Source organism: Hyla sarda, chromosome 3, assembly GCF_029499605.1.
Source record: "Hyla sarda isolate aHylSar1 chromosome 3, aHylSar1.hap1, whole genome shotgun sequence".
Taxonomy (NCBI): domain Eukaryota; kingdom Metazoa; phylum Chordata; class Amphibia; order Anura; family Hylidae; genus Hyla; species Hyla sarda.
This window is the reverse complement of record NC_079191.1, coordinates 111,786,667-111,811,895: the sequence shown is the minus strand read 5'-3', so window position 1 is coordinate 111,811,895 and position 25,229 is coordinate 111,786,667. Positions and strand designations below refer to the sequence as shown.

The 25,229-nt window shown below is 42.3% G+C and overlaps 1 protein-coding gene across 1 annotated transcript in view; it reads left to right on the top strand.

The window, feature by feature from the left end:
• The window catches only part of LOC130360985 (ceruloplasmin-like), a 118,154-nt gene that overhangs the window by 4,615 nt on the left and 88,310 nt on the right, over nt 1-25,229 (top strand). Inside the window, exons 3-8 of the mRNA XM_056563547.1 lie at nt 447-659; nt 3,600-3,767; nt 16,891-17,145; nt 19,048-19,213; nt 20,502-20,641; nt 22,613-22,759. Coding sequence (XP_056419522.1) covers nt 447-659; nt 3,600-3,767; nt 16,891-17,145; nt 19,048-19,213; nt 20,502-20,641; nt 22,613-22,759 — 1,089 coding nt within the window. The remainder of the gene's footprint in view (nt 1-446; nt 660-3,599; nt 3,768-16,890; nt 17,146-19,047; nt 19,214-20,501; nt 20,642-22,612; nt 22,760-25,229) is intronic.

Genomic DNA, 25,229 nt, shown 5'->3' with positions numbered 1-25,229 from the left:
GGGGGGATGTGTGGGATGATGACAAGGGGATGATGAAGGGGGGATGTGTGGGATGATGACAAGGGGATGATGAAGGGGGGATGTGTGGGATGATGACAAGGGGATGATGAAGGGGGGATGTGTGGGATGATGACAAGGGGATGATGATGAGGATGTTAATGACGGGTCTGGATGATGACGGGGGTCTGGATGATGACAGGGGGGGATGATGTATTTCCCACCCTAGGCTTATACTCGAGTCAATAACTTTTCCTGGGATTTTGGGTTGAAATTAGGGGTCTTGGCTCATACTCGGGTCGGCTTATACTCGAGTATATACGGTCTATATATATATATATATATATATATATATATATATATATATATATATATATATATTATATTATATTATAAAGTCAAACTTCTACAGTGGCATTAATATACCTGCAATATAATCTTATTTACAGGAGCCTTATATCCAGATAATACATCTGGAGCAGAAAAGAAAGATGATTTTGTAGAGCCAGGTGAATCGTATACTTACCAATGGGAGGTTGTCCCTGACCAAGGTCCATCTGTAATGGATGATTATTGTGTTGTCAGACTTTATCACTCACATTTGAATCCTGCAAGAGATATTTATTCCGGACTTGTTGGACAGTTTATTATCTGCAAGGAAGGTATAACTGGATATTCCTGTTATAGTTTTATCAATCTTTTTTAATACTTTCATGTACCATCCATGTGAGTTATAGATTTCTTTATACCATTGTTGCTGTTTCAATACTTACTGTAGTACTAAATATCAAAATATATATCAAATATGCAGAGGCTCAGGCTGTTTAAAAAGTTTAATAATTTTATAATTTTTTTTAGAATATTTAGTCTAAGTTTACACCACCTGTTGGTTTGATTTGTGCTAAAATCTTGTGCCGAAATGTGGCCGCAATTTTGACTTACAGTGATGAATATGAGGCCATGCTCTCTTTTCGTGAAGTCAAACCTCTTTATTGAGAAGAATATCTGACAAAGTGTTAAAATTGTCTTAAATGCATAGGCCCAGATTTATCAGTCCATCTGATACAGAAATTGTCAGATTTGCCCATCAACCAATTGCTCATCAACCAATCAAAGAAAAGGGAAAATTGAATGCTAAGCTGTGATTGGTTGATATGAGCAACTAAAACAGTGTATGCCTCACATTAAAAAATCTGGGCCATAGTGTATTGAAAGGCATGTAGAAACTGTTTTTTTTTGGCATAAATAGTAACAGAATTTTGGCATATTTGACATAGTAAATCTTGCTTGCTTCATAGATTGCAGATCCCGGCTGCTGATGGTGAACATCAGTGATCACACTAATGCCCGCCATTAACCCTTCAGATGCCATGCTTAATACGGATCACAACATTTAAAGTATGCATAGGGGGGGGGGGTGTACAGACACTCATCAGACCACCCACAGTGCAATTGCGAGGGTGAAAAAATGTCACATATACACAAAAGTGATACCACCACTACAGATACAAACTACAGATTACGGCACAAAAAATGAAGCTCTATAAAGCCCGTATACAGAAAAATAAGAAAGTTATAGGAGATCAGAATACAGCAATTGTAAACATACTTCTATTACTTTAAAAAAAGTTAGAGTTTTTTAAAAGCAGTTCAATAATAGATAAGTATGGGTATCATTTAAATCGTATTGAGAAACAGAATAAAGTGTTACTGTAAAACTGCAAAACTCCCACCCCACGTACGTATCCCACTCTACCCTGATGGCCAGGGATAAAGATTGGTGAGTGGGATAGTCTCTTATTTGTAATCCTCTGGATGTATGCGGCTGCGCTCTGCAGCACTGGAGACCCCTCAAATGTGGACCACTCTACCCCGGTGGCACCAAGACAGTCACTGCAAGTGGATTAGGGGTTTGGCACACTGTGCCTCCTACCAGAACTGTCCTGGAGCGTGGTTGCCGGACGTAGGTTTTCACTGGGGAGTCCGATACTGCAAGGATCACACCAGAGCACGCTCTCGGGATTGCCCACATCCCGCCTGTTATCGCATGTCTCCCCAGTTAAAATCTATGTCCGGCAATCACGCTCCAGGACAATGCTGGTAAAAGGTACTGTGTTCCAAACCCCTTATCCACTTCCAGTGACTTTTCCTGCATACATCCAGAGGATTACAAATAAGAGACTAACCCACTCATCAATCTTTATCCCTGCGCCGTCAGGGTACAGTGGAACACGTACTAGGAGCCTCCAGTGCCGCAGAGCGCACACAAATCCACAGACATAGTCCTACTTAGCATTTACCTACCGGCACGCTGCCGCACGGAGTATCTATGTAAGATAAAAGCCATACAGAGACATCATTGCTTAAATTGAGAGACATTGTATCCTACTAGCGCAGTCTCCGTGCATGTACCTATAGCGCTACATACAATTTGCGATACCAGTACCATATTGTATAGTATATGCTGATTTTATTGTATGAATTATATATACATTTTACTATATTCTTATCGTGGTGAGTCCGATGTAAGTGCCATACAAAGGACACCACAGGTGTATTATCAATATTTTACAAATAAATTGTTTTTATTTTAATTTAATTCACTGGACATACATTTTCCTATTTTTATTATATATATATATATATATATATATATATATGGAAGGTGTCATTACAAAGAACAATTGGTCGAGCAAAAAAACAAGCCATCATATGGGTCTATTGATGGAATAATAAAAGAGTTATGTCTCTTAGAAGCTGAGGAAGAAAAAACAAAACCATTAAGATAGTTTCCTGTTTCCTTAAAGGGGTGCTTCACCCCTAGTCATCTTATCCCATATCAAAAGGATAGGGGATAAGATGTCTGACCAGGCGGGGGGGGGGGGGGGCGTTTCTGGCCGCTGGGACCCCCTGCAATCTCCTGACCGGCAATCCAGCGTTTTCTGAACATACAGTAAATGTACATTTCTTTGCAGCGAGGATTTAATATAGTTAGATGTACTACTAACTGATTCACATCTGGTAGAAATTGCTGGAAATATAGATATCTTTTGGATAGGGGATAAGATGTATTAGGACCAGAGTACTCCTGGTTCTGCCAGTTTCCCGCTTTGAAGTGAATGTATTCTGATGTGGAGATTCCGCTGCGGAAAAATCAACCATAGAAAAAAAACCTGCTGCGGCTCAAACCTGCAGCACTTTAGATCCCACATGTTTACCCTCAAGCTGTACCCTTTTTTGTTTGGAATTAAAAACAATTACATGTACTTTGGAAGGAATAAAAAAAAATACCAGCAAAGTAACTGCATGGCTTGCTGCTAGTTTTCTGGTGTAAAAAAAAAAGAAATCCCACATTTTTGTACAAGCCCTATTTATTTATTTATTTATTTTGTGGTTCATGCTGAAAATGTTCAACGTTTTGTGCCAGAAACTAGCAACAATCCTTAATAAATCACCGCCGCCCCCAATAATATTACTTAAGACACCAAAAATGTAGCTGGCATGTAGTGTAAAAAATAAAAATAAAAACATATAGCACCATGAAAAATGTTGCAAAAACACACAATGAAATGCTAAACAAACATTAATATCCTTTCCTACAGGTGTCTTAAAAGATAAGAAGAGCAAGAATCGATACAAGGAATTCATTCTGATGTTCTCTGTGGTGGATGAAAACTTAAGCTGGTATCTGGATGATAATATCAATACTTACTGCTCTGATCCTGTTGAAAAAGATGATGAAGATTTCATAGAAAGCAATAAAATGCATTGTAAGTTCATTACTAGATAGACCTACGAAAGAATAGGACATGGTTGGAAATTGAGATGTAAGGGTGTACGAATGGTTAAGTATATGAATAGGAATATGGTCCCCATCAATCTGCACTCAATATCCTAGAATGTGAAAGCAGAATTTTAGAAATCTTTACTAATTTAAAAAAAAGGGAAAACTAAGATTTCCCATGGACATGCGTATTCAGACCCTTTGCTATGACACTTTAAATTCAGCTGTGGGGGTAATCTATCCTCATGATCACTTCTGAGATTTTTTTACATCTTGCTTGGAGTCACCTGTGGTAAATTCAGTTGACAGGACATGATTTGGAAAGACACCGCCCTTTGTATATTAGGTATCACAGCTAATAATGCATATTCAAGCATAAATTATGCCACGAGCAGAAAAGAACTGACTGTAGAGTTCAGAGACAGAATTGTGTGGAGATGCAGACCTGAAGAAGGGTACAAAACGAATTCTATTGCAATGAAAGGCACCAAAAACACAGTGGCCAGAAAGAAACCTCTTCTCAGTTAAAGACACAATTCTAAGCATCATGTCTGGAGGAAACCATGCGCTGCTCATCACCTGCCTGGAAAGCTTGATTTTTTGATGGTAGCACAAGGCCTTAACCCCTTAAGGACTCAGCCCATTTTGGCCTTAAGGACTCAGACAATTTAATTTTTACGTTTTCATTTTTTCCTCCTCGCCTTCTAAAAATCATAACTCTTTTATATTTTCATCCACAGACTAGTATGAAGGCTTGTTTTTTGCGCGACCAGTTGTCCTTTGTAATGACATCACTCATTATATCATAAAATGTATGGCGCAACCAAAAAACACTATTTTTGTGGGGAAATTAAAACGAAAAACGCAATTTTGCTAATTTTGGAAGGTTTTGTTTTCACGCCGTACAATTTATGGTAAAAATGATGTGTGTTCTTTATTCTTAGGGTCAATACGATTAAAATGATACCCATTATTATATACTTTTATAATATTGTTGCGCTTAAAAAAAAATCACAAACTTTTTAACCAAATTAGTACGTTTATAATCCCTTTATTTTGATGACCTCTAACTTTTTTATTTTTCCGTATAAGTGGCGGTATGGGGGCTCATTTTTTGCACCATGATCTGTACTTTTTTTTGATACCACATTTGCATATAAAAAACTTTTAATACACTTTTTATATTTTTTTTTTTTATAAAATGTATTAAAAAAGTAGGAATTTTGGACTTTTTTTTTTTTCGTTCACGCCGTTCACCGTACGGGATCATTAACATTTTATTTTAATAGTTCGGACATTTACACACGCGGCGATACCAAATATGTCTATAAAAAATGTTTTTTACGCTTTTTGGGGGTAAAATAGGAAAAAACGGACGTTTTACTTTTTTATTGGGGGAGGGGATTTTTCACTTTTTTTTTACTTTTACTTTTACATTTTTTTACATTTTTTTTTACACTTGAATAGTCCCCATAGGGGACTATTCATAGCAATACCATGATTGCTAATACTGATCTGTTCTATGTATAGGACATAGAACAGATCAGTATTATCGGTCATCTCCTGCTCTGGTCTGCTCGATCACAGACCAGAGCAGGAGACGCTGGGAGCCGCACGGAGGAAGAAGAGGGGACCTCCGTGCGGCGTTATGAATGATCGGATCCCCGCAGCAGCGCTGCGGGCGATCCGATCATTCATTTAAATCGCGAACTCCCGCAGATGCCGGGATCTGTATTGATCCCGGCACCTGAGGGGTTAATGGCGGACGCCCGCGAGATCGCGGGCATCGGCCATTGCCGGCGGGTCCCTGGCTGCGATCAGCAGCCGGGATCAGCCGCGCATGACACGGGCATCGCTCCGATGCCCGCGGTTATGCTTAGGACGTAAATGTACATCCTGGTGCGTTAAGTACCACCTCACCAGGACGTACATTTACGTCCTGCGTCCTTAAGGGGTTAAAGGGGTACTCCGGTGAAAACCTTTTTTATTTTAATTCAACTGGTGGCAGAAAGTTAAACATATTTGTAAATTACTTCTATTAAAAAATCTTAATCCTTCCAGTACTTATTAGCTGCTGAATGCTACAGAGGAAATTCCTTTATTTTTGGAACACTGATGACATCACGAGCACAGTGCTCTCTGCTGACATCTCTGTCCATTCATAGCAGATGCATAGCAGATGAATGCTAAGGGCAGCACGGTGGCTCAGTGGTTAGCATTGCTGCCTTGCAGCGCTGGGGACTTGGGTTCAAATCCCACTAAGGACAAGAATAAATAAAGCATTATTATTATTATAATAACGTCAGCAGAGAGAACTGTGCTCGTGATGTCATCAGAGAGCATTCCAAAAAGAAAAGAATTTCCTCTGTAGTATTCAGCAGCTAATAAGTACAGAAAGGATTAAGATTTTTTAATAGAAGTAATTTACAAATATGTTTAACTTTCTACCACCAGTTGATTTAAAAGAAAAAAGGTTTTCACCGGAGTACCCCTTTAATACAACAAAATGTGAAAAAAAGTGAAAGTGTCTAAAGACTTTCTGAATGCATTGTATGGCGAGATATACATGTGGCTTTATAGCTAATTGGATAACACTAATATTTTTCAGTGAACACAACAGAATAAGATTTCCTTTTTCATTATGATGATTAGAGATGAGCGGACTTTTGAAAAATTTGATTTGGCCGATTCGCCGAATTTTCCGAAAAAGTTTGTTTCGATACGAATTTTTTGCGGCGAATCTTTATTAAAAAATATTAAATATTAAATATCTATATGTCTAGCCTACATACAGCCTCAATAGGGGTATAGAACACTTTGCTGTGTTCTAAAATGCATATGGAGTGGGCTGGGTTAGTGAAATAATACTGTTATTCAGAATAACATGCAGATTACCGGCATTGCTTTTAGAATCACTGCCGCACAGCAGCACAATGACAGAGCCTGGTGGTGGCATCAGTGTCAGGAGACCATATAGTGACTGAATGACAGTGTGGAGGTGTTGGCAGCATGAGGAGACCATATAGTGGCTGAATGGCACAGCATGGAGGTGTTGGCAGCATGAGGAGACCATATAGTGGCTGAATGACACAGCTTGGATGAGGCTGAAGCATGAGGACACCATATAGTGACTGAATGACACAGCGTGGAGTTGTTGGCAGCATGAGGAGACCATATAGTGGCTGAATGACACAGCGTGGAGTAGTTGGCAGCATGAGGAGACCATATAGTGGATGAATGGCACAGCCCGGAGTTGCCAGCAGTATGAGTAGGCACTAGGCCTTCACAATCCCTAAGACACAGCCTGGAGTTGACTGATGCACGAGTACACAGCAGGGCTTTACAATCCCCCCCAAAAAACACAACAATTTTAGAAATTTTTGAAAAAGATTTTGGATAGCGGGTGCTACCTATGAGAAAATTTGAAATTCCCAGACCTAGGCCCAGCAGCGGCATCAGTAAACCATATATTTCCTGAATGACACAGCCTGGAGTTGGCTGATGCATGAGTACACACCAGGGCTTCACAATCGCCCCACAAAAACACAACAATTGTCAAAATTTATGAAGAAGACTTTTGGATAGCGGGTGCTACCTATGAGAAAATGTGAAATTCCCAGACCCAGGCCCCACAGCGGCATCAGTAAACCATATATTGCCTGAATGACACAGCCTGGAGTTGGCTGATGCACGAGTACACAGTAGGGCTTCACAATCCCCCCAAAAAAACAAAACAATTTTTGAAAAAGATTTTGGTTAGCGGGTGCTACCTATGAGAAAATTTGAAATTCCCAGACCCAGTCCCCACAGCGGCATCAGTAAACCATATATTGCCTGAATGACACAGCCTGGAGTTGGCTGATGCATGAGTACACAGCAGGGCTTCACAATTCGTCCCCAAAAACACAACAATTGTCAAAATTTATGAAGAAGACTTTTGGATAGCGGGTGCTACCTATGAGAAAATGTGAAATTCCCAGACCCAGGCCCCACAGCGGCATCAGTAAACCATATATTGCCTGAATGACACAGCCTGGAGTTGGCTGATGCACGAGTACACAGTAGGGCTTCACAATCCCCCCCAAAAAATAAAACAATTTTTGAAAAAGATTTTGGTTAGCGGGTGCTACCTATGAGAAAATTTGAAATTCCCAGACCCAGTCCCCACAGCGGCATCAGTAAACCATATATTGCCTGAATGACACAGCCTGGAGTTGGCTGATGAATGAGTACACAGCAGGGCTTCACAATTCGTCCCCAAAAACACAACAATTGTCAAAATTTATGAAGAAGACTTTTGGATAGCGGGTGCTACCTATGAGAAAATGTGAAATTCCCAGACCCAGGCCCCACAGCGGCATCAGTAAACCATATATTGCCTGAATGACACAGCCTGGAGTTGGCTGATGCACGAGTACACAGCAGGGCTTCACAATCCCCCCAAAAAACACAACAATTTTTGAAATTTTTGAAAAAGATTTTGGATAGCGGGTGATACCTATGAGAAAATTTGAAATTCCCAGACCCAGGCCCCACACCGGCATCAGTAAACCATATATTGCCTGAATGACACAGCCTGGAGTTGGCTCATGCATGAGGACACCATTGAAATGTCTGATTTTTTCATTTGAAATTTAAATCAAACTTTGAGGGGCCCGGACCCCATCGTGTGGGTACGAAGGACCAAATCCAACAAGCCCCCACAGCAACATCAGTAAACCATATATTGCCTGAATGACACAGCCTGGAGTTGGCTGATGCACGAGTACACAGCAGGGCTTCACAATCCCCCCAAAAAAACACAACAATTTTTTAAAAAGATTTTGGATAGCGGGTGCTACCTATGAGAAAATTTGAAATACCCAGGCCCCACAGCGGCATCAGTAAACCATATATTGCCTGAATGACACAGCCTGGAGTTGGCTGATGCATGAGGAGACCATTGAAATGTCTGATTTTTTAATTTGAAATTTAAATCAAACTTTGAGGGGCCCGGACCCCAGCGTGTGGGTACAAAGGACCAAATACAACAAGCCCCCACAGGGCCCATGTGGCCGTGAAATGTAGGCGCAACGTCTGCATTGCCCTAACAGGTCCTTTTTTTTTTTAGTACCTTTATCTAAGAACAAGCGCATATCCAAGAGTCCAGAAGACTCTATAATGCAGGATGGTGGACCTCAAAAAGACATTCTTCTCTAAAGTAATGTTTTCTGAAATAAAGAAGCATCCATCTCCGTAATATTTTTGAAAATTTTAATTAAAAAATCACACACAACAAGCGTTCAATGGTGTAATGGTTATTATTCTTGAAAATTTAAGTTTATTATTGAGAAAATTATCTTAAAATTTGAAAAAAACAGTACCCAAGAGGGTTTAATAACCCCATACATTGCACCATAAATGTTGAAATTTTAATTAAGCATGTATGAATCTATTTCACAAATCATAAAATTAAAGGCCCAAGCCCAGAAGCATCATGAAGACAAGTAGTTCCTGAAAGACACAGGAGCAGTCAGGAGTAGGCATCAGCAGTACCCAAGAGGCTTTCATAACCCCTTACATAGCACGATCAATCGTGAGATTGAGCAATAACAGGTGTGTTATGCCCTCAGAAGTCCGGGGCTGCACGCGTGCTGCACTGAACGGACCAGCGTGTGTCTATCCTTTACCGACAAGTGCAGGTAACCCGCTCAACCCCGTTCGTGATAGGGATCGGGGATTGCAATTATTTGCCATGAAAGAAGAATTCCAACTAAGTGCGGGTCATAAGCTCGGGTTCATTAAGTCTCTGGCCTTTGTACACACCGTCTGTCTCTAATATTGATTGGATGATTTAGTGAGGTGCTTTGATCGGCCCCGGCGGGGTAGGTGACGGCCCTGGCAGAGCGCCGAGAATTTAAAGATCATGTTGAAATTAGCATTAAGCATGTATTAGCTACTGCTAAACTTCCAAAAATTTAAGGCCCAAGGCCAGAAGCATCAGTGAGGCAAGAAGTTACTGAAAGACACAGGATGAGTCAGGAGCCAGCATTCGCAGTACCCAAGAGGGTTTCATAACCCCTTCACTAAAAATCAATGTTGAAATTTGCATTAAGCATGTATTTAGCTACTGCTAAACATTCAAAAATTAAAGGGCCAAGGCCCGAAGCATCTGTGAGGCAAGTAGTTCCTGAAAGACACAGGATGAGCCAGGAGCAGGCATTCGCAGTACCCAAGAGGGTTTCCTAACCCCTTACATGTAAAGATCAATGTTGAAATTAGCATGAAGCATGTATTTAGCTACTGCTTAACATCCAAAAATTAAAGGGCCAAGGCCCGAAGCATCTGTGGGGCAAGTAGTTCCTGAAAGACACAGGATGAGCCAGGAGCAGGCATTCGCAGTACCCAAGAGGGTTTCATAACCCCTTACATGTAAAGATCAATGTTGAAATTCACATTAAGCGTGTATTTAGCTGCTGCTAAACATCCAAAAATTAAACGGCCAAGGCCCGAAGCATCTGTGAGGCAAGTAGTTCCTGAAAGACACAGGATGAGCCAGGAGCAGGCATTCTCAGTTCCCAACAGGGTTTCCTAACCCCTTACATGTAAAGATCAATGTTGAAATTTGCATTATGCATGTATTTAGCTACTGCTAAGATCCAAAAATGAAAGGCCCAAGGCCAGAAGTGTCAGTGAGGCAAGTAGTTCCTGAAAGACACAGGATGAGTCAGGAGCAGGCATTCGCAGTACCAAAGAGGGTTTCATAACCCTAATTGATAACCCAAGAGGGTTTCATATCCATCATTGTGAAGCGTTGGTGTAGCAGCATGGTCAATCTACTCTGAGGCATCTGGCATTGGTGGCTGGAAATCCTGGCTGATCCATCCCTGATTCATCTTGACAAACGTCAGTCTCTCCACATTTTTAGTGGACAGACGAGTTCGCCTTGGGGTGACTATGGCCCCGACCGCACTAAACACCCGCTCTGATGGCACACTACTGGCCGGGCAGGACAGCTTTTTCAGGGCAAACTCTGCTAGTTGCGGCCATAAATCAAGTTTGGCTACCCAGAAGTCCAGCGGATCTTCAATGTTCGTTGGCATGGCCATGTCAAGGTATGCCACCACCTGCTGGGTCCTGCTCCATGTCTACCTGCTGCTGATGAGTTGCTTCACTATGCGGGTGAAGAAAGCTACTCATCAGTGACTGTAGACTCAGGCTGCTGCTGATAGAGCTGATACTACTTCTGCCACCCCTCCCCTCCCCAGCAGCCATTGCAGTGGAAGTTAAGCGCAGAGGGCCCCCCGAGGCAGACCTGCGAGTGGATGGACCATGTGGCCGATAGGCATCGGCCAACTGAATACTAGGATCTCTCTGTAGTAGGTCAGTTTGTCCTTCCTCTCAGTGGGTTTAAAAAAGGCCCCCATTCTGGGATGGTAGCGAGGGTCCAATAAGGTGGAGATCCAGAAGTCATTGAGCTGACGAATTTTGACAATTCGGGGGTCACTACGCAAGCAACTGAGCATGCATCGTGCCTTTTGCGCCAGTTTCTCGGAGGGACTACCTGCCTCCATCTCCACTGCATACTGCCACGGTGTGTCTGGGTCCTCTGTCTCGCTTTCCTCATAATCCTCCAGCTCCTCAGGCTGCGCCTGCTCCTCCTCTCCTGTCTGATGACTAGAAACATCTCATCCAACCTAAACTGTGCTCCACTCTGCCCCTCATCCTCCTCCTCCAGTTCAGCCTCCACAGGGCTCATGTAGCCTTGAGATGTTGGCGCAACGTCTCCATTGCCGTGACCAGCCATCGTTTCAATCATTTGTTGTAGTAAATATAGGAGTGGAATTACGTCGTTCATGGCGTAATCCAGGCGTAATAATGTTGCTTCCTCAAAGGGCCTCAGCAAACGGCAGGTGTCATGTATGAGCTGCCACTGGTTCACATTGAAGTTACACAGGGGAGAAGTCCTATCTGCATGGATCATCAAGAAATCGGTGATGGCTTTTCTTTGTTCGTATAGTCTGTCCAATATATGGAGGGTATGCATGAAGAAAAATTTAGGGGAAAAAAGTTTTTCCAAGCGCTCAGAGAACTGATAAATGATCTTACATAATATATTATGGATAGGAACTTACTCCACAGTGGGGGGAAATGTAATTAAACGTATCCCCCCTCCTAGTAGACACATCAAGCAGATACAGGACCAATGGCAGTCACAGGTTTCCACCCAGGTTACTGACCGATTCCGGACCGAGGTGAGCAGACCAATGAGTCGGCAGGTAGTAGATTCTTAAAAGTTTATTTAACACATGCGACGCGTTTCTGAGGTATTTTTATGGCTTGCGCCACCTCCTTCATCAGGCATATAATATACATAGTACAAACAGTTTAAATACCTTCACTCCAGGTCTTCGCATGTAGCGTCTTCCGGGCAGTCCCGCTTGACATGTGACGGACTTCCGGTCGGCGTCCGGTCACATGACTCGGCTATGCGTTCCAAGGAACGTCATTTCCTATGGGTGGTGGAACGCAACCGGAAGCAAAACATTATAGAAGACCTAAAGATCGGGTAAAAATAAAATGTACACTTATTAAAATATCATGCTACTATCATCCAAAATAAGAAGCTGTATATAAACATACAAATATACCAAAGTACATAAAAATATTATTTAGAAAAATAAAATAACATAATAATATGAATACAAAAATATATTAAAATATGTATTATTTATAAAAAATATATAGTATATTAGTAAACCTGTTCTAGACTCTCATTGAGACCATGGGGAAAAAGAGTGTTAAGACGGAAAACCCAATACATCTCCTTATTGCAGAGTGTTTTATAATCTCGAGGTTTAATTTTCTCTACGGGGGAAACTTTCATGACTCCAGCATTTTTATTATGATGGGTAAGGAAATGTCTCGATACGCTATGTAAAGCATATCCATTTTTAATGTTGGACCTATGTTTATTGATTCTAACTCTAAGACTATTAATAGTCCTCCCTATATATCTTAGGCCACAGGGGCACTCTATCATATATAGAATATACAATATATGGAGGGTGGAATTCCAACGTGTGGCAACGTCACAAATAAGACTATGTTGTGGGATACCGTTCTGACGCTGCAGCTCAAAGAAGGTGTGCTTTGTGGTGTACGAGTGGCTGAAGTGCATGCACAGTTTCCTTGCCATTTTCAGGATATTTTGCAAATGGGGTGAAGACTTGAGGAAGTGCTTTACAACCAGATTCAACACGTGTGCCATGCAGGGCGCATGTTTCACACTTCCTTGTCGCAGCGCAGACACAATGTTCTTCCCGTTGTCGGTCACCAGGGTTCCCATTTCCAGATTTTGTGGAGTAAGCCATACTCGGATTTCTTTACGAATTAACTTTAGCAGTTCCTCCCCTGTGTGACTCCGTTCGCCAAGTCAAACCATGTGAAGAACAACTTGACACCGCCGTGCCCTACACACATGGTATGATGAAGGGCCACCGAGATTTGGACGTGCAGTGGAGGCCGAGGACATGGTGTAGGATGAGGAAGCGGCGTCGCACACTGTAACAGGACCAACTGCCTGAGAGCGAGAGCGTGGAGGAGGAAGCGGTGTGACCTGTCCAAGTTGCTGTTGTGGCTGTGCAGGAAGCACATTTACCCACTGGGCAGTAAAAGACAAGTATTGTCCCTGCCCGTAGTTACAGCTCCACACGTCGGCGCTGCCGTGCACTTTTGAACACACAGACAGGCTCAAGCAGTGGCCCACCTTCTCTTGTACAAACTTTTGCAGGGCTGGTACTGCCTTCTTGGCAAAGAAATGACGGCTTGGGACTCTCCACCTCGGCTCGGCACAAGCCATCAATTCTCTGAGAGGTGCAGAGTCCACCACTTGAAAAGTAAGGGACTGCAGCACCAGCAACTTGGACAAGAGCACATTCAACTTCTGCGCCGTTGGATGAGTGGGCACATACTGTTGTCTCTTGGACATGGCTTCACCGATGGATTGTTGGCAGAATGGCTGACTACAAGCGGGAGAAGAAGGAGCGACAGAAGGAGGGTTTGACACACAGCTCCCTTCGGCTGTGGATGAGCGTGTTAACCATTCGACGATGGCAGATGGGTTGCTGGCTGACACGACCGTTAGCTGATAACGCTGCGACTCCTGCTGCCACTCTCCCCTAGTCTGCTGCCAACTCTGCCTGAAGTATTTAGGCCTCTGCCACTCCTCTGTGCACGTCCTAGCACTTCTTTGCCTGACATACTTAGTGCGTATGTGAGGGTATTACAATACGCTACACTACTCTTTAAACAGTATTTGTCTAGAACAGCAGCAGGTGATTACTTATGGCTGTCCTTTCACATTATGTAGGCCCTTGAGAGATTAACAGGTACAAAATGGTACAATACTTGGATGAACTTATGCGGTATGCACTGATGAGGGCAGAAAAATGCGCAGCAATACGCAGAATAAAATCTGTATTTTTGTAAAACACCAGCCGGTGAGTACTATTGTTTGGACTTTCACAGTATGTAGGCCCTTGACAGATTAACAGGTACAAAATGGTACAGTACTTGGATGTACGTATGCGGTATGCACTGATGAGGGCAGAAATATGCGCAACAATACGCAGAAAAAAAAAGTTTTTTTGTAAAACACCAGCAGGTAAATACCATTGTTTGGACTTTCATAGTATGTACGCCCTTGACAGATTAACAGGTACAAAATGTTACACTACTTGGATGTACGAATGCGGTATGCACTGATGAGGGCAGAAATATGCGCAACAATACGCAGAATTAAATCTGTATTTTTGTAAAACACCAGCCGGTGAATACTATTGTTTGGACTTTCACAGTATGTACACCCTTCACAGATTAATAGGTACAAAATGTTACACTACTTGGATGTACGTATGCGGTATGCACTGATGAGGGCAGAAATATGTGCAACTATACGCAGAAAAAAAAATAAATTTTTGTAAAACACAAGCTGGTGAGTACTATTGTTTGGACTTTCACAGTATGTAGGCCCTTGACAGATTAACAGGTACAAAATGGTACAGTACTTGGATGTACGTATGCGCTATGCACTGATGAGGGCAGAAATATGCGCAACAATACGAAGAAAAAAGTTTTTTTGTAAAACACCAGCCGGTGAATATTATTGTTTGGACTTTCACAGTATGTACGCCCTTGACAGATTAACAGGTACAAAATGTTACACTACTTGGATGTACGTATGCGGTATGCACTGATGAGGGCAGAAATATGCACAACAATACACAGAAAAAAATCTGTATTTTTGTAAAACACCAGCCGGTGAGTACTATTGTTTGGACTTTCACAGTATGTAGGGCCTTGACAGATTAACAGGTACAAAATGGTACAGTACTTGGATGTACGTATGCGGTATGCACTGATGAGGGCAGAAATATGCGCAACAATACGCAGAAAAAAAAAGTTTTTTTGTAAAACACCAGCAGGTGAATACCATTGTTTGGACTTTCATAGTATGTACGCCCTTGACAGATTAACAGGTACAAAATGTTACACTACTTGGATGTACAAATGCGGTATGCACTGATGAGGGCAGAAATATGCGCAACAATACGCAGAATTAAATCTGTATTTTTGTAAAACACCAGCCGGGGAATACTATTGTTTGGACTTTCACAGTATGTACACCCTTCACAGATTAATAGGTACAAAATGTTACACTACTTGGATGTACGTATGCGGTATGCACTGATGAGGGCAGAAATATGTGCAACTATACGCAGAAAAAAAAAATTTTGTAAAACACAAGCCGGTGAGTACTATTGTTTGGACTTTCACAATATGTAGGCCCTTGACAGATTAACAGGTACAAAATGGTACAGTACTTGGATGTACGTATGCGCTATGCACTGATGAGGGCAGAAATATGCGCAACAATACGAAGAAAAAAGTTTTTTTGTAAAACACCAGCCGGTGAATATTATTGTTTGGACTTTCACAGTATGTACGCCCTTGACAGATTAACAGGTACAAAATGTTACACTATTTGGATGTACGTCTGCGGTATGCACTGATGAGGGCAGAAATATGCACATCAATACGCAGAAAAAAATCTGTAATTTTTTTAAAACATCAGCAGGTGATTACTTTTGACAGGAGTCAGGACTTTCCCTGTATCTAGACTTGTTACAGATACAGAATAATAGACTGCTTTGATGTAGGCATATGGTATGCACGTATGAGGGCAGACAAATTCATTACAGTGCACTGAAAAATAACTTATTTGGGAACAGCAGCAGGACCCAACAGTGCAGCACCACAAAAAAAAATAAAAAATACAGGGATTAAACTCTAAATTGCACTCTGTCACACAATTCTGAACAGCAGATGAATTGCTCTGAAAAGCGAGGAGATAATATGGTTGATAAAGTTCAGGCAGCTTGTTGATCTGTATGAGGCAGCCAACAGCTATCTGCCCCTCTCTGATGCAATGCTCAATAACGTGAATAGGAGGTTTATAGATCAAAGATCCTTCTCAGTGAGAACAGCAAAGAAAGCACTCTGCACTCCAGTCTGTCCTCAATGCTGATGTGACTAGCAGTTGCAGTGGTATGCTGTGGTATGAGCTATTCACACACACGCAGTCCTGTCCTCTCTCTATGAGTGCATGCACGAAATGAAGATAGGCAAGATGGCTGTCGATTATATAGGGCTGTGACATCACAGGGGTCAATGAATGCTGATACGTGCTGATAGGCTGTATCTCACATGTGATTCATGGTTATCCTGCCTACCTTCATTCCCGCCGCAGTTTCCCGCACTCCCGTAATCCCCTGCCCCATGTACTGACATGTGGATCTGCCATTTTAGGTCTCCAATAGCCTGGAACGCTGTAAAATGGAGTTTAATGAAGCAATTTGCACGAACAAATCACGGTGATATTCGCATTCGTTGCAAATCGAATATTTCATGAAATTTGTGACGAATTCGGGTTTGTCAGCTTCAGTTCGCTCATCTCTAATGAAGATGAATCAGACTAAAATAATATTCTAAACATAAATTTAAAGAATGTCAAGTTGTAATATTTATACTTGGAGTACCACTAATACAAATTTCTCTCCTTGTTACAGCTATCAATGGATACATGTTTGGGAACCTCCCAGGTCTCTCTATGTGTGATAACACACAAGTCATGTGGTATATGATCGGTACAGGAAATGAAGTAGATATTCATTCAGTGAACTTCCATGGTGAAGTGTTAACACATCAGTATTTTCGTGTGGATACTCTTAATGTTTTTCCATCAACAATGATCCAAGCCACAATGTCACCTAAGAACCCTGGAAAGTGGCTCCTCAGCTGTAAAGTCGCTGACCATTGGGAAGGTAAATTATTTCACACACAAGTTATAAGTTTGTTTAAATATAAAGTTTAAGAAATAACTTCAGCAAACCAAAAAAATTCACCATGGGTGAACGATTAACCATGAGTGAAGAACATATATGTTACAGCTGTGGTGAAGTGGCCCCACTGAACCTGTGAGGATGATGGCGTGGGCCGTACCAGGGAGTGGAGTCTAAGGTACCACTGGTTTTCACCAGAGCCCACCGCAAAGTGGGATGGACTTGCTGCGGCAGGTTGCACTCAGGTCACTACCCCTGATACGACTTGTCCCCACAGGCAGCCGAGGTATAAGGTGGCACTGGAAGGATGAGACACACACACACAAAGTCTGGACAGGCAGGAGGTCTGGGCTGGTGGCATTGAAGCAAGGTCAGGTCACGTAGCAAGAGGTCAGAAGGCAGATGGCACAGGAGCAAGGTCAGGTCAAGTAGCAATTGGTCAAATACACGGCAAGGCAAGTCAGAATAAAAAAACGCTTAGGCAACAAAGTTACGGCAAAGTTCTAAGGAAGTGCGGGGTTAAATAGGGTCAAAACAGACTTGCACCAATCAATGGTGCACTGGCCCTTTAAATTTAAAGAGCCAGCGCACACGCCCTGGGAGGCGGGGACGCGCGCTTGCAGACACGGATAGTGGAGGTGACTGAGCAGGAAGGAGGTGAGGGATGACCCGGCTCTCGCATGCGTTCACATTGCGGGATGCAAACTGCAGTGACGCCGGCAGCAGAAACAGGGGTGCACTTGCGATCAGCAAGTCTGAGCATTGCGCTACCTGTGGCAATATAAAATATGGTCAAATAGGAGAGGACAGCAGCCCTGATCGGCGGAGGTCTGAACACTCAAACTTCCGCCCATTAAAACTTTTGACATGTCGCTATTCAGATCTCAATGTAGGGAGGAACCGGTTTACAGAGATTCCATGCCTCTGTCCCCATCTTTTCTCATATGCCTTGCACTCATATGAGAAAAAGGGCTATGAATACTTATGAGGTGGGCAGGTATATGAGAGCAGGCAAACAATTATAACACTCTGTTCTTGTTTTAGGGAGTGGTGGTATAGTCCCACTCGATAGTAGAGCACAATGGCCAACATCATCTCAACCCAGTGCGGATGTAAAGCGAAAAAAGAGCCTAGATCTTGAAAATAGTGATGTCACTATGGCAGGCACAAAGCACCAAAAAGCTTATGCATTCAGAAGAAGGCGTGCTCCTTCGTCAGGGCACACTGGGCATGTTGAAAACCAATATGCTTGATCCTTCAATTGCAGAGCTGGGAGAGTTAGATGTGGACACCTTAAAAAGATTTTCTCATCTGCCTGGTCCAGCTCAGCAGAGCAAAGCCTCCTTTCTTTTTTCCTGCCTTTAGCAGGGAGGACTCTTGCTCTGTGATTGACACCTCAGACACATTGGTTGTGCATAAGCTACTAGCATTTTGCATGACTCACTGACACAATCCAGCCTGCACACAGGCAGCATAGCTTATGTGTCAGTAATTATGTTTGTTTATATATAGGTAAGGTTCCCGGCAAATAACGGCTCCGTGCAAAGAAAGTGTGATGTCAGCTGCTGCTGCTGACATCACACACTTTCTCTGAGCAGAGCCATACACTTCTTTAGAGAAAGTAACGGTCGTCTGTAGCCTAGACAATCAAAAGTAAACTAGAGGCAGAGGAAAGCTGCTGTAACATGAAAAGGAGGCAAGTTTAAGTGTAAAACTTTACATGCCCTACAATTTAACAACTTTAATAGGACCTGTCATCTCAATAACAGGCCATATAATATTTTCTGACGTCTTGACATATCCCATGTATTCTTATTTGAGAAAATGTTGCTCAAACAAAGTGCACAAGTTTAGTCATCTATAATTACATATATTGTTCCACAGCTGGAATGCAGGCGATTTATGAAGTAGAAAACTGTACAGGACTAAACAATTGCAGCTCTGATTCAAACGTAAGACACTATTATATTGCTGCTGAGGAGATCATCTGGAATTATGGGCCAACATCAATTAACCAGTTCACTTTTAAAAACCTGGATGATCCTGGGAGGTATGTACCTCTTGTTAAAATGGACAGCTTTATGCCTGGGTAAAGTACCGTATATTATAGACCAGTTTCCCTACTGAATGTAAAAATTGTAAATGTTTATGAGTTATAGTAACTTGGTAGTATTCCTTTTGCATTAGTCTTGAATAGTAAATGTTTATGAATTAAAGTAACTTGTTAGTATTCCTTTTGCATTAGTCTTGAATTTTACATAATCTTTTTTCCCCAGTAGCTATAATAGAACTGTTTACTTGATTTTTACCGTTAAGAAAAAGTACTACTTTACGTCCACAATAAACATCTGAATGATAAATAGGCCCACAAATGAATCACATAAATGACAAAGAAAGCCCTCTTTATTTGTCTACACCCTTATCCTCCGTGGTTGCTATTGCCCATGGGAATAAATGAGCAAGAGTTATCTCCAGCCATTACTACAGTCACAGCCAACATCCACGGGTGATAGTGATGGGCACAAATCCTAATCCTATTGCCACTATCATACCTGTAGGGTGCGGCGCAAAAAGATTTTCTAATAAGATTTTGTAAAACATTAGTCAAAAACATTTCCCTATCAGTGACGTCTATTATTAAAACAAATCTGTCAGCTTTATCATGCTTAGAGCTGCAGACATGAGCAGATAGGGAATACAAAATGTGATACCTGTCTCTTAGCTAATGGCTGTTGGCAAAGATATTAATTCATGTTTTCTGTCTAAGCTCAGTGTCATAGAGGCCGTGCTGAGATGTAGCATTCATGCCTCCTCCTTCCCACCAACCCTTCCTGCCTAATATGATTGATGAAAAACTCGGTGCTGGAGGGGTAGCATTTTGCAGCAGAGCTTTGCCTCTATGACTTTTGAGCTTAACAGAAAACCATCATTTTTATAACTTTGCAAACTGCTTTCAGCTAAGAAACAGATAGAATTTGTTTGATTTAAAAGTAGACACCCTCCTTTTAAATTTGTTATATTGGCATATGCCATTGACTTTTATTGTAAAAATGTAATATTGTGTTTTTTTTTTGTGTGTGTGTGTGTTTTTTTTTCTGAAAGGCATGAAATAGACCATCATTTCCAGTCACATACAAATTCCAGAAGTCAAACATAGGTCAAAATAATATTTCTGACATGTGAATGTTACATAAAACATTTCATACATTTCTTTCTACTTCTTCTATAATGATGATTATTATTATTATTATTATTATTATTATATTATTTATTGGAATAAAATCTAAGGTAGGCTAAAATATTTTGTGACCCTTACATTGCTTTTATCCTTTTTATAGTGAATCAGCAAAATATTTTATACAGAATCAGACCAGAATTGGAGGATCCTATAAGAAAGCAGTTTATATAGAATACACAGATGGAAATTTTACTAAAAAGAAAGAAATATCCAGGGAGGAAGACCATCTTGGACTCCTGGGTAATTCTTCGTCTCTTGTAAGATTTGCCCATACATTTCTACACAAACTGTCTCTGTATATAGAAAGCACTGTATACAGAGCAAAGTTATATTAAAGTACGGTCAGTACAGCAGGGGTGTGGTTCTTGTCATACTGCTATTATTTGGTTGGATAGTTCAGCATCATTAGTTTATAATCTTTTGATCGTTGACATGTAATGCTTGTTACTAGACATATGCAATTCGGTTCGGCATGAATGTCAAATTTACCGAATTTTGCCGTTTTCGTGCATTCGGGCCGTTCCGAATGCACAAATTTTTTTTCCCGAATATTTCCAAATAGCAACGATAAAACGAATAGCAACATAACAAATGCATTCATTATTCTCCGAATGCATGCGGTAAAAAAACGAATGCATTCGCTTTCCGAAAACAAATGCATTAATTATTTACCGAAAGCATGCGGTAAAATAACTAAAGTAAATCATTTTTTCTAATTTTTTTATTGTTCCTTGCGCTACACTGTTTCTGATTGTTAATTATTGTTTTACTGTTACTAGGGTGCCTCCAGTTGTTGCAAAACTACAACACCCACGCAGCATGCGGCTGTCTGGGCATGCTGGGAGTTGCAGTTTTGCAACAGCTGGAGGCACACTTTGGCTAACACACGTATTCGCACAATGCTTTTTAATTCATTTTCATATTCCACTGGCTTTTGTCAGAAATGGGTTACCAGGTCAATGACATGCATAGTAATTGCCGTGGGAACATTTTTCATTCATAAAACTGCAGGCTTAATTGGATAATTGCCGTGTAGAACGCTTAGGACACCAAACATTCTACACTGCAATTATCCAATTAAGTCTGCGGTTTTATGAATGAAAAATGTTCCCACGGCAATTACTATGCATGTCATTGACCTGGTAACCCATTTCTGACAAAAGCCAGCGGAATTTGAAAATGAATTTAAAAGCATTGCGCGAATGTGTGTGTTTGCCAAAGTATGCCTCCAGCTGTTGCAAAACTACAACTCCCAGCATGCCCAGACAGCCGCATGCTGGGTGGGTGTTGTAGTTTTGCAATAGTTTGATCGATGCGTTTGATTGTCAGGTGATTTATGTATAACATCATGTTATACATAAATCACCCGACAATCAAACACATCAATCATTCATACAGCATTATGTATTAATATAAATCACATAAAATTATATTATCTTACCTGTCTTCCAATTTCTGTGGCTGCCCTCTTTTCCTGCATACACACGCTCTCGATAATGGTCCCCTGCTTAAAAAAGATTTATCCGAATGTACCCGAATACCGAATCTATACGAAAAATCAAACCCACCCGAATACTAATGTGTCCGAAAAAAATCAAACCCAGACACCCAAATACCGAATGTATCCGAAAAAATGAGTCCCCCGGACACCCGAATACCAAATGTATCCGAAAAAATTAACCCACCGGACACCCGAAAACCGAATGTATCCGAAAAAAAATGAAACCTGGACACCCGAATACCGAATGTATCTGAAAATCAAAACTGAAAATATTGCTGAACCAAAAATTTTATAAAAAACGAAACGAAAAAATAACTAAAATTTTTCTTCTGCACATGTCTACTTGTTACCTACAGAAATTGGCCCTTTACCTTTCAGCCCATTTCCATAAATGCACAATTGGTCTTGATTGTACAGTGCTGTGGAATCTGTGGGCCATGAGACCTTTGATGCTAAAATGCAAAATTAACAGATTAATACTGTGATGCCAATTCACACTCTAGTCAAGTATAATGCTAGCTGTTCTACCTATTTATTGTTTAGTGAGTTTAAATGAATATTTCTTATCCTATTCACTGTGAGCTATGAAGAATTTATCCCTCTGCTTATCAGAAAGCATTATTTGTGATTTATCTCTCAAAATACCAATTTGTATAGTTGTCCTGTTCTGTCATTGTTGAATAGTTTAATAAATTGGTCTCTTTTACTAGGACCAATAATTTGGGCAGAGGTTGGAGATATGATTAAAGTTACTTTTAAGAACAATGCAAGCCGCCCCTACAGCATCCAGGCCCATGGAGTGAGCTACAAGAAATGTATGGAAGGTGCAGTCTACGAAACAGGCAATGTCTCTAAAGGTTGTTTTATCATGATTATTATTTTTACAATAAATGCATGTTATTTCTAGTTAAAATGATCTTCTTCATAGACACCCATGCATCTGTAATCTACAACCTCCCCTTATTAGAGGATGAAATTGCTCTTTCTGATTTCTGACATTTTGAGAAAATTTACCAAATTGCCATTGGGTGAAATTGGGGTGTTGCCAGGTCTCCAAAACACCATGGGCTAGAGCCCCTAGCCTCAGCCACTCTGCTAATCACACACTCAGTCACGGCCTTAACCATGCCCTCATCTACCCAGAATGGCACTCACCCTCCTCCTTCAATATTCTCACTAATACCAAAAGGCAACTGTACAGAGTGGTTGCACCAATGACAGTACTATCACCCTCTGATCTTAGCATGTACAGGCTACCTGTGAGTATACACAGGTTGTGTAAAAGTGATAGGAGTGTGATTGCTGCAACCAGACTCTTATTACCCTCAGGCAGCTCGCTCATGCCAAAATCTCATTGATAGTTTCAAAGAAATTTCTTATTTTCTGAGTTATAAGAAAAGTAAGAATATACAGGGTGGGCCATTTATATGGATACACATTAATAAAATGGGAATGGTTGGTGAAAGTAACTTCCTTGTTACGCCGAGCGCTCCGGGTCCCTACTCCTCCCCGGAGCGCTCGCAGCGTTCATCTCCTGTTAGCAGCGCCCCGGTCAGACTCGCTGACCGGGAACGCTGCTCTGAATCCCCCGGCGGGGATGCGATCCGCGCGGCAGGACGTGCCTCCCCACGGGTCGCATCCCGTTCTGCTTACCTGCCCCGTCCTCCTTCCGTCCCATCCCGGCACGCGTGGCCCTGCACTCTAGGGCGCCGGCTCTATGAAATTTAAAGGGCCAGTGCACCACTAATTGGTGCCTGGCCCAATCAATGTATCACCTCAATTCCTATATAAACCCACTTCCCCTTCCTGTTCTCGCCGGATCTTGTTGCCCTAGTGCCCTGAGAAAGCGTTTTGTGTATCCCAAGCCTGTGTATCCAGACCCTTGCCGTTGCCCCTGACTGAGACCCATTGCTGCCTGCCCTGACCTTCTGCTACGTCTGACCTTGCTCTTGCCTTGTCCCTGTGTACCGCGCCTGTCTCAGCTGTCAGTGGGGTTGAGTCGCTATCGGGTGGAACAACCTGGGGGTTACCTGCCGCTGCAAGTCCATCCCGCTTTGCGGCGGGCTCTGGTGAAAACCAGTAACCCCTTAGATTCCGTTCCCCTGGTACGGCCCACGCCATCACCCCACTGACACAGAGGATCCACCTCCAGTGTCCTCTCTGCATTCCAGTCCGGATCCTGACAGTAGATCCGGCCATGGATCCCGCTGAGGTCCCGCTGCCTAGTGTCGCTGACCTAACTCCTGTGGTCGCCCAGCATTCACAGCAGATCGCGCAACAAGGACAGCAGCTGACTCAACTGACCGTTATGCTGCAACAGCTTCTGCCGCAACTACAGCAACCATCTCCTCCGCCAGCTCCTGCATCTCCTCCGCAGCGAGTGGCTGCTCCCAGCTTCCGCCTGTTTCTACCGGACAAGTTTGATGGGGACTCTAAACAGTGCCGTGGATTCCTGTCCCAGTGTTCCCTACACCTGGAGATGATGTCGGACCAATTACCTACTGAACGGTCTAAGGTGGCTTTCATGGTCAGTCTCCTGTCTGGAAAGGCCTTGTCATGGGCCACACCGCTTTGGGACCGCAACGATTCCGCCACCGCTACTATCCAGTCCTTCTTCTCTGAAGTACGTAGTGTATTTGAGGAGCTAGCCCGGGCTTCCTCAGTGGAGACTGCTTTGCTGAACCTCGTCCAAGGGAGTTCTTCTGTGGGTGAATACGCCATCCAGTTCCGCACCCTAGCCTCAGAGCTATCCTGGAATAATGAGGCCCTCTGTGCGACCTTCAAGAGAGGCCTATCCAGTAACATCAAAGATGTCCTGGCCGCACGAGAAATTCCTGCTAATCTGTCAGAACTAATCCATTTGGCCACCCGCATCGACATGCGTTTCTTGGAAAGACGCCAGGAACTTTGTCAGGAAAAGGATCTTGTTCGCACCAGGCGTTTTTTTCTCCCCGGCTCCTCTCTTCCAATGTCCTTTGCAATCTGTTCCTGTGCCTTCTGCCGAGGAGGCTATGCAAGTGGATCGGTCTCGCCTGACCCTACAAGAGAGGACTCGCCGCCGAAAAGAGAATTTGTGTCTGTACTGTGCTAGTACTGAACATTTCCTAAATGACTGTCCTATCCGCCCTCCGCATCAGGAGAAACGCACGCACCTAGTTCACAAGGGTGAAACGACACTTGGTGTGAATTCTGCCTCTCCACGTCTGACTGTACCTGTGCGGATTTCTCCTTCCGCCAACTCCTCCTTCTCAGCAGTGGCCTTCTTGGACTCAGGTTCTGCAGGAAATTTTATCTTGGCCTCTTTTGTTAATAGGTTCAGTATTCCAG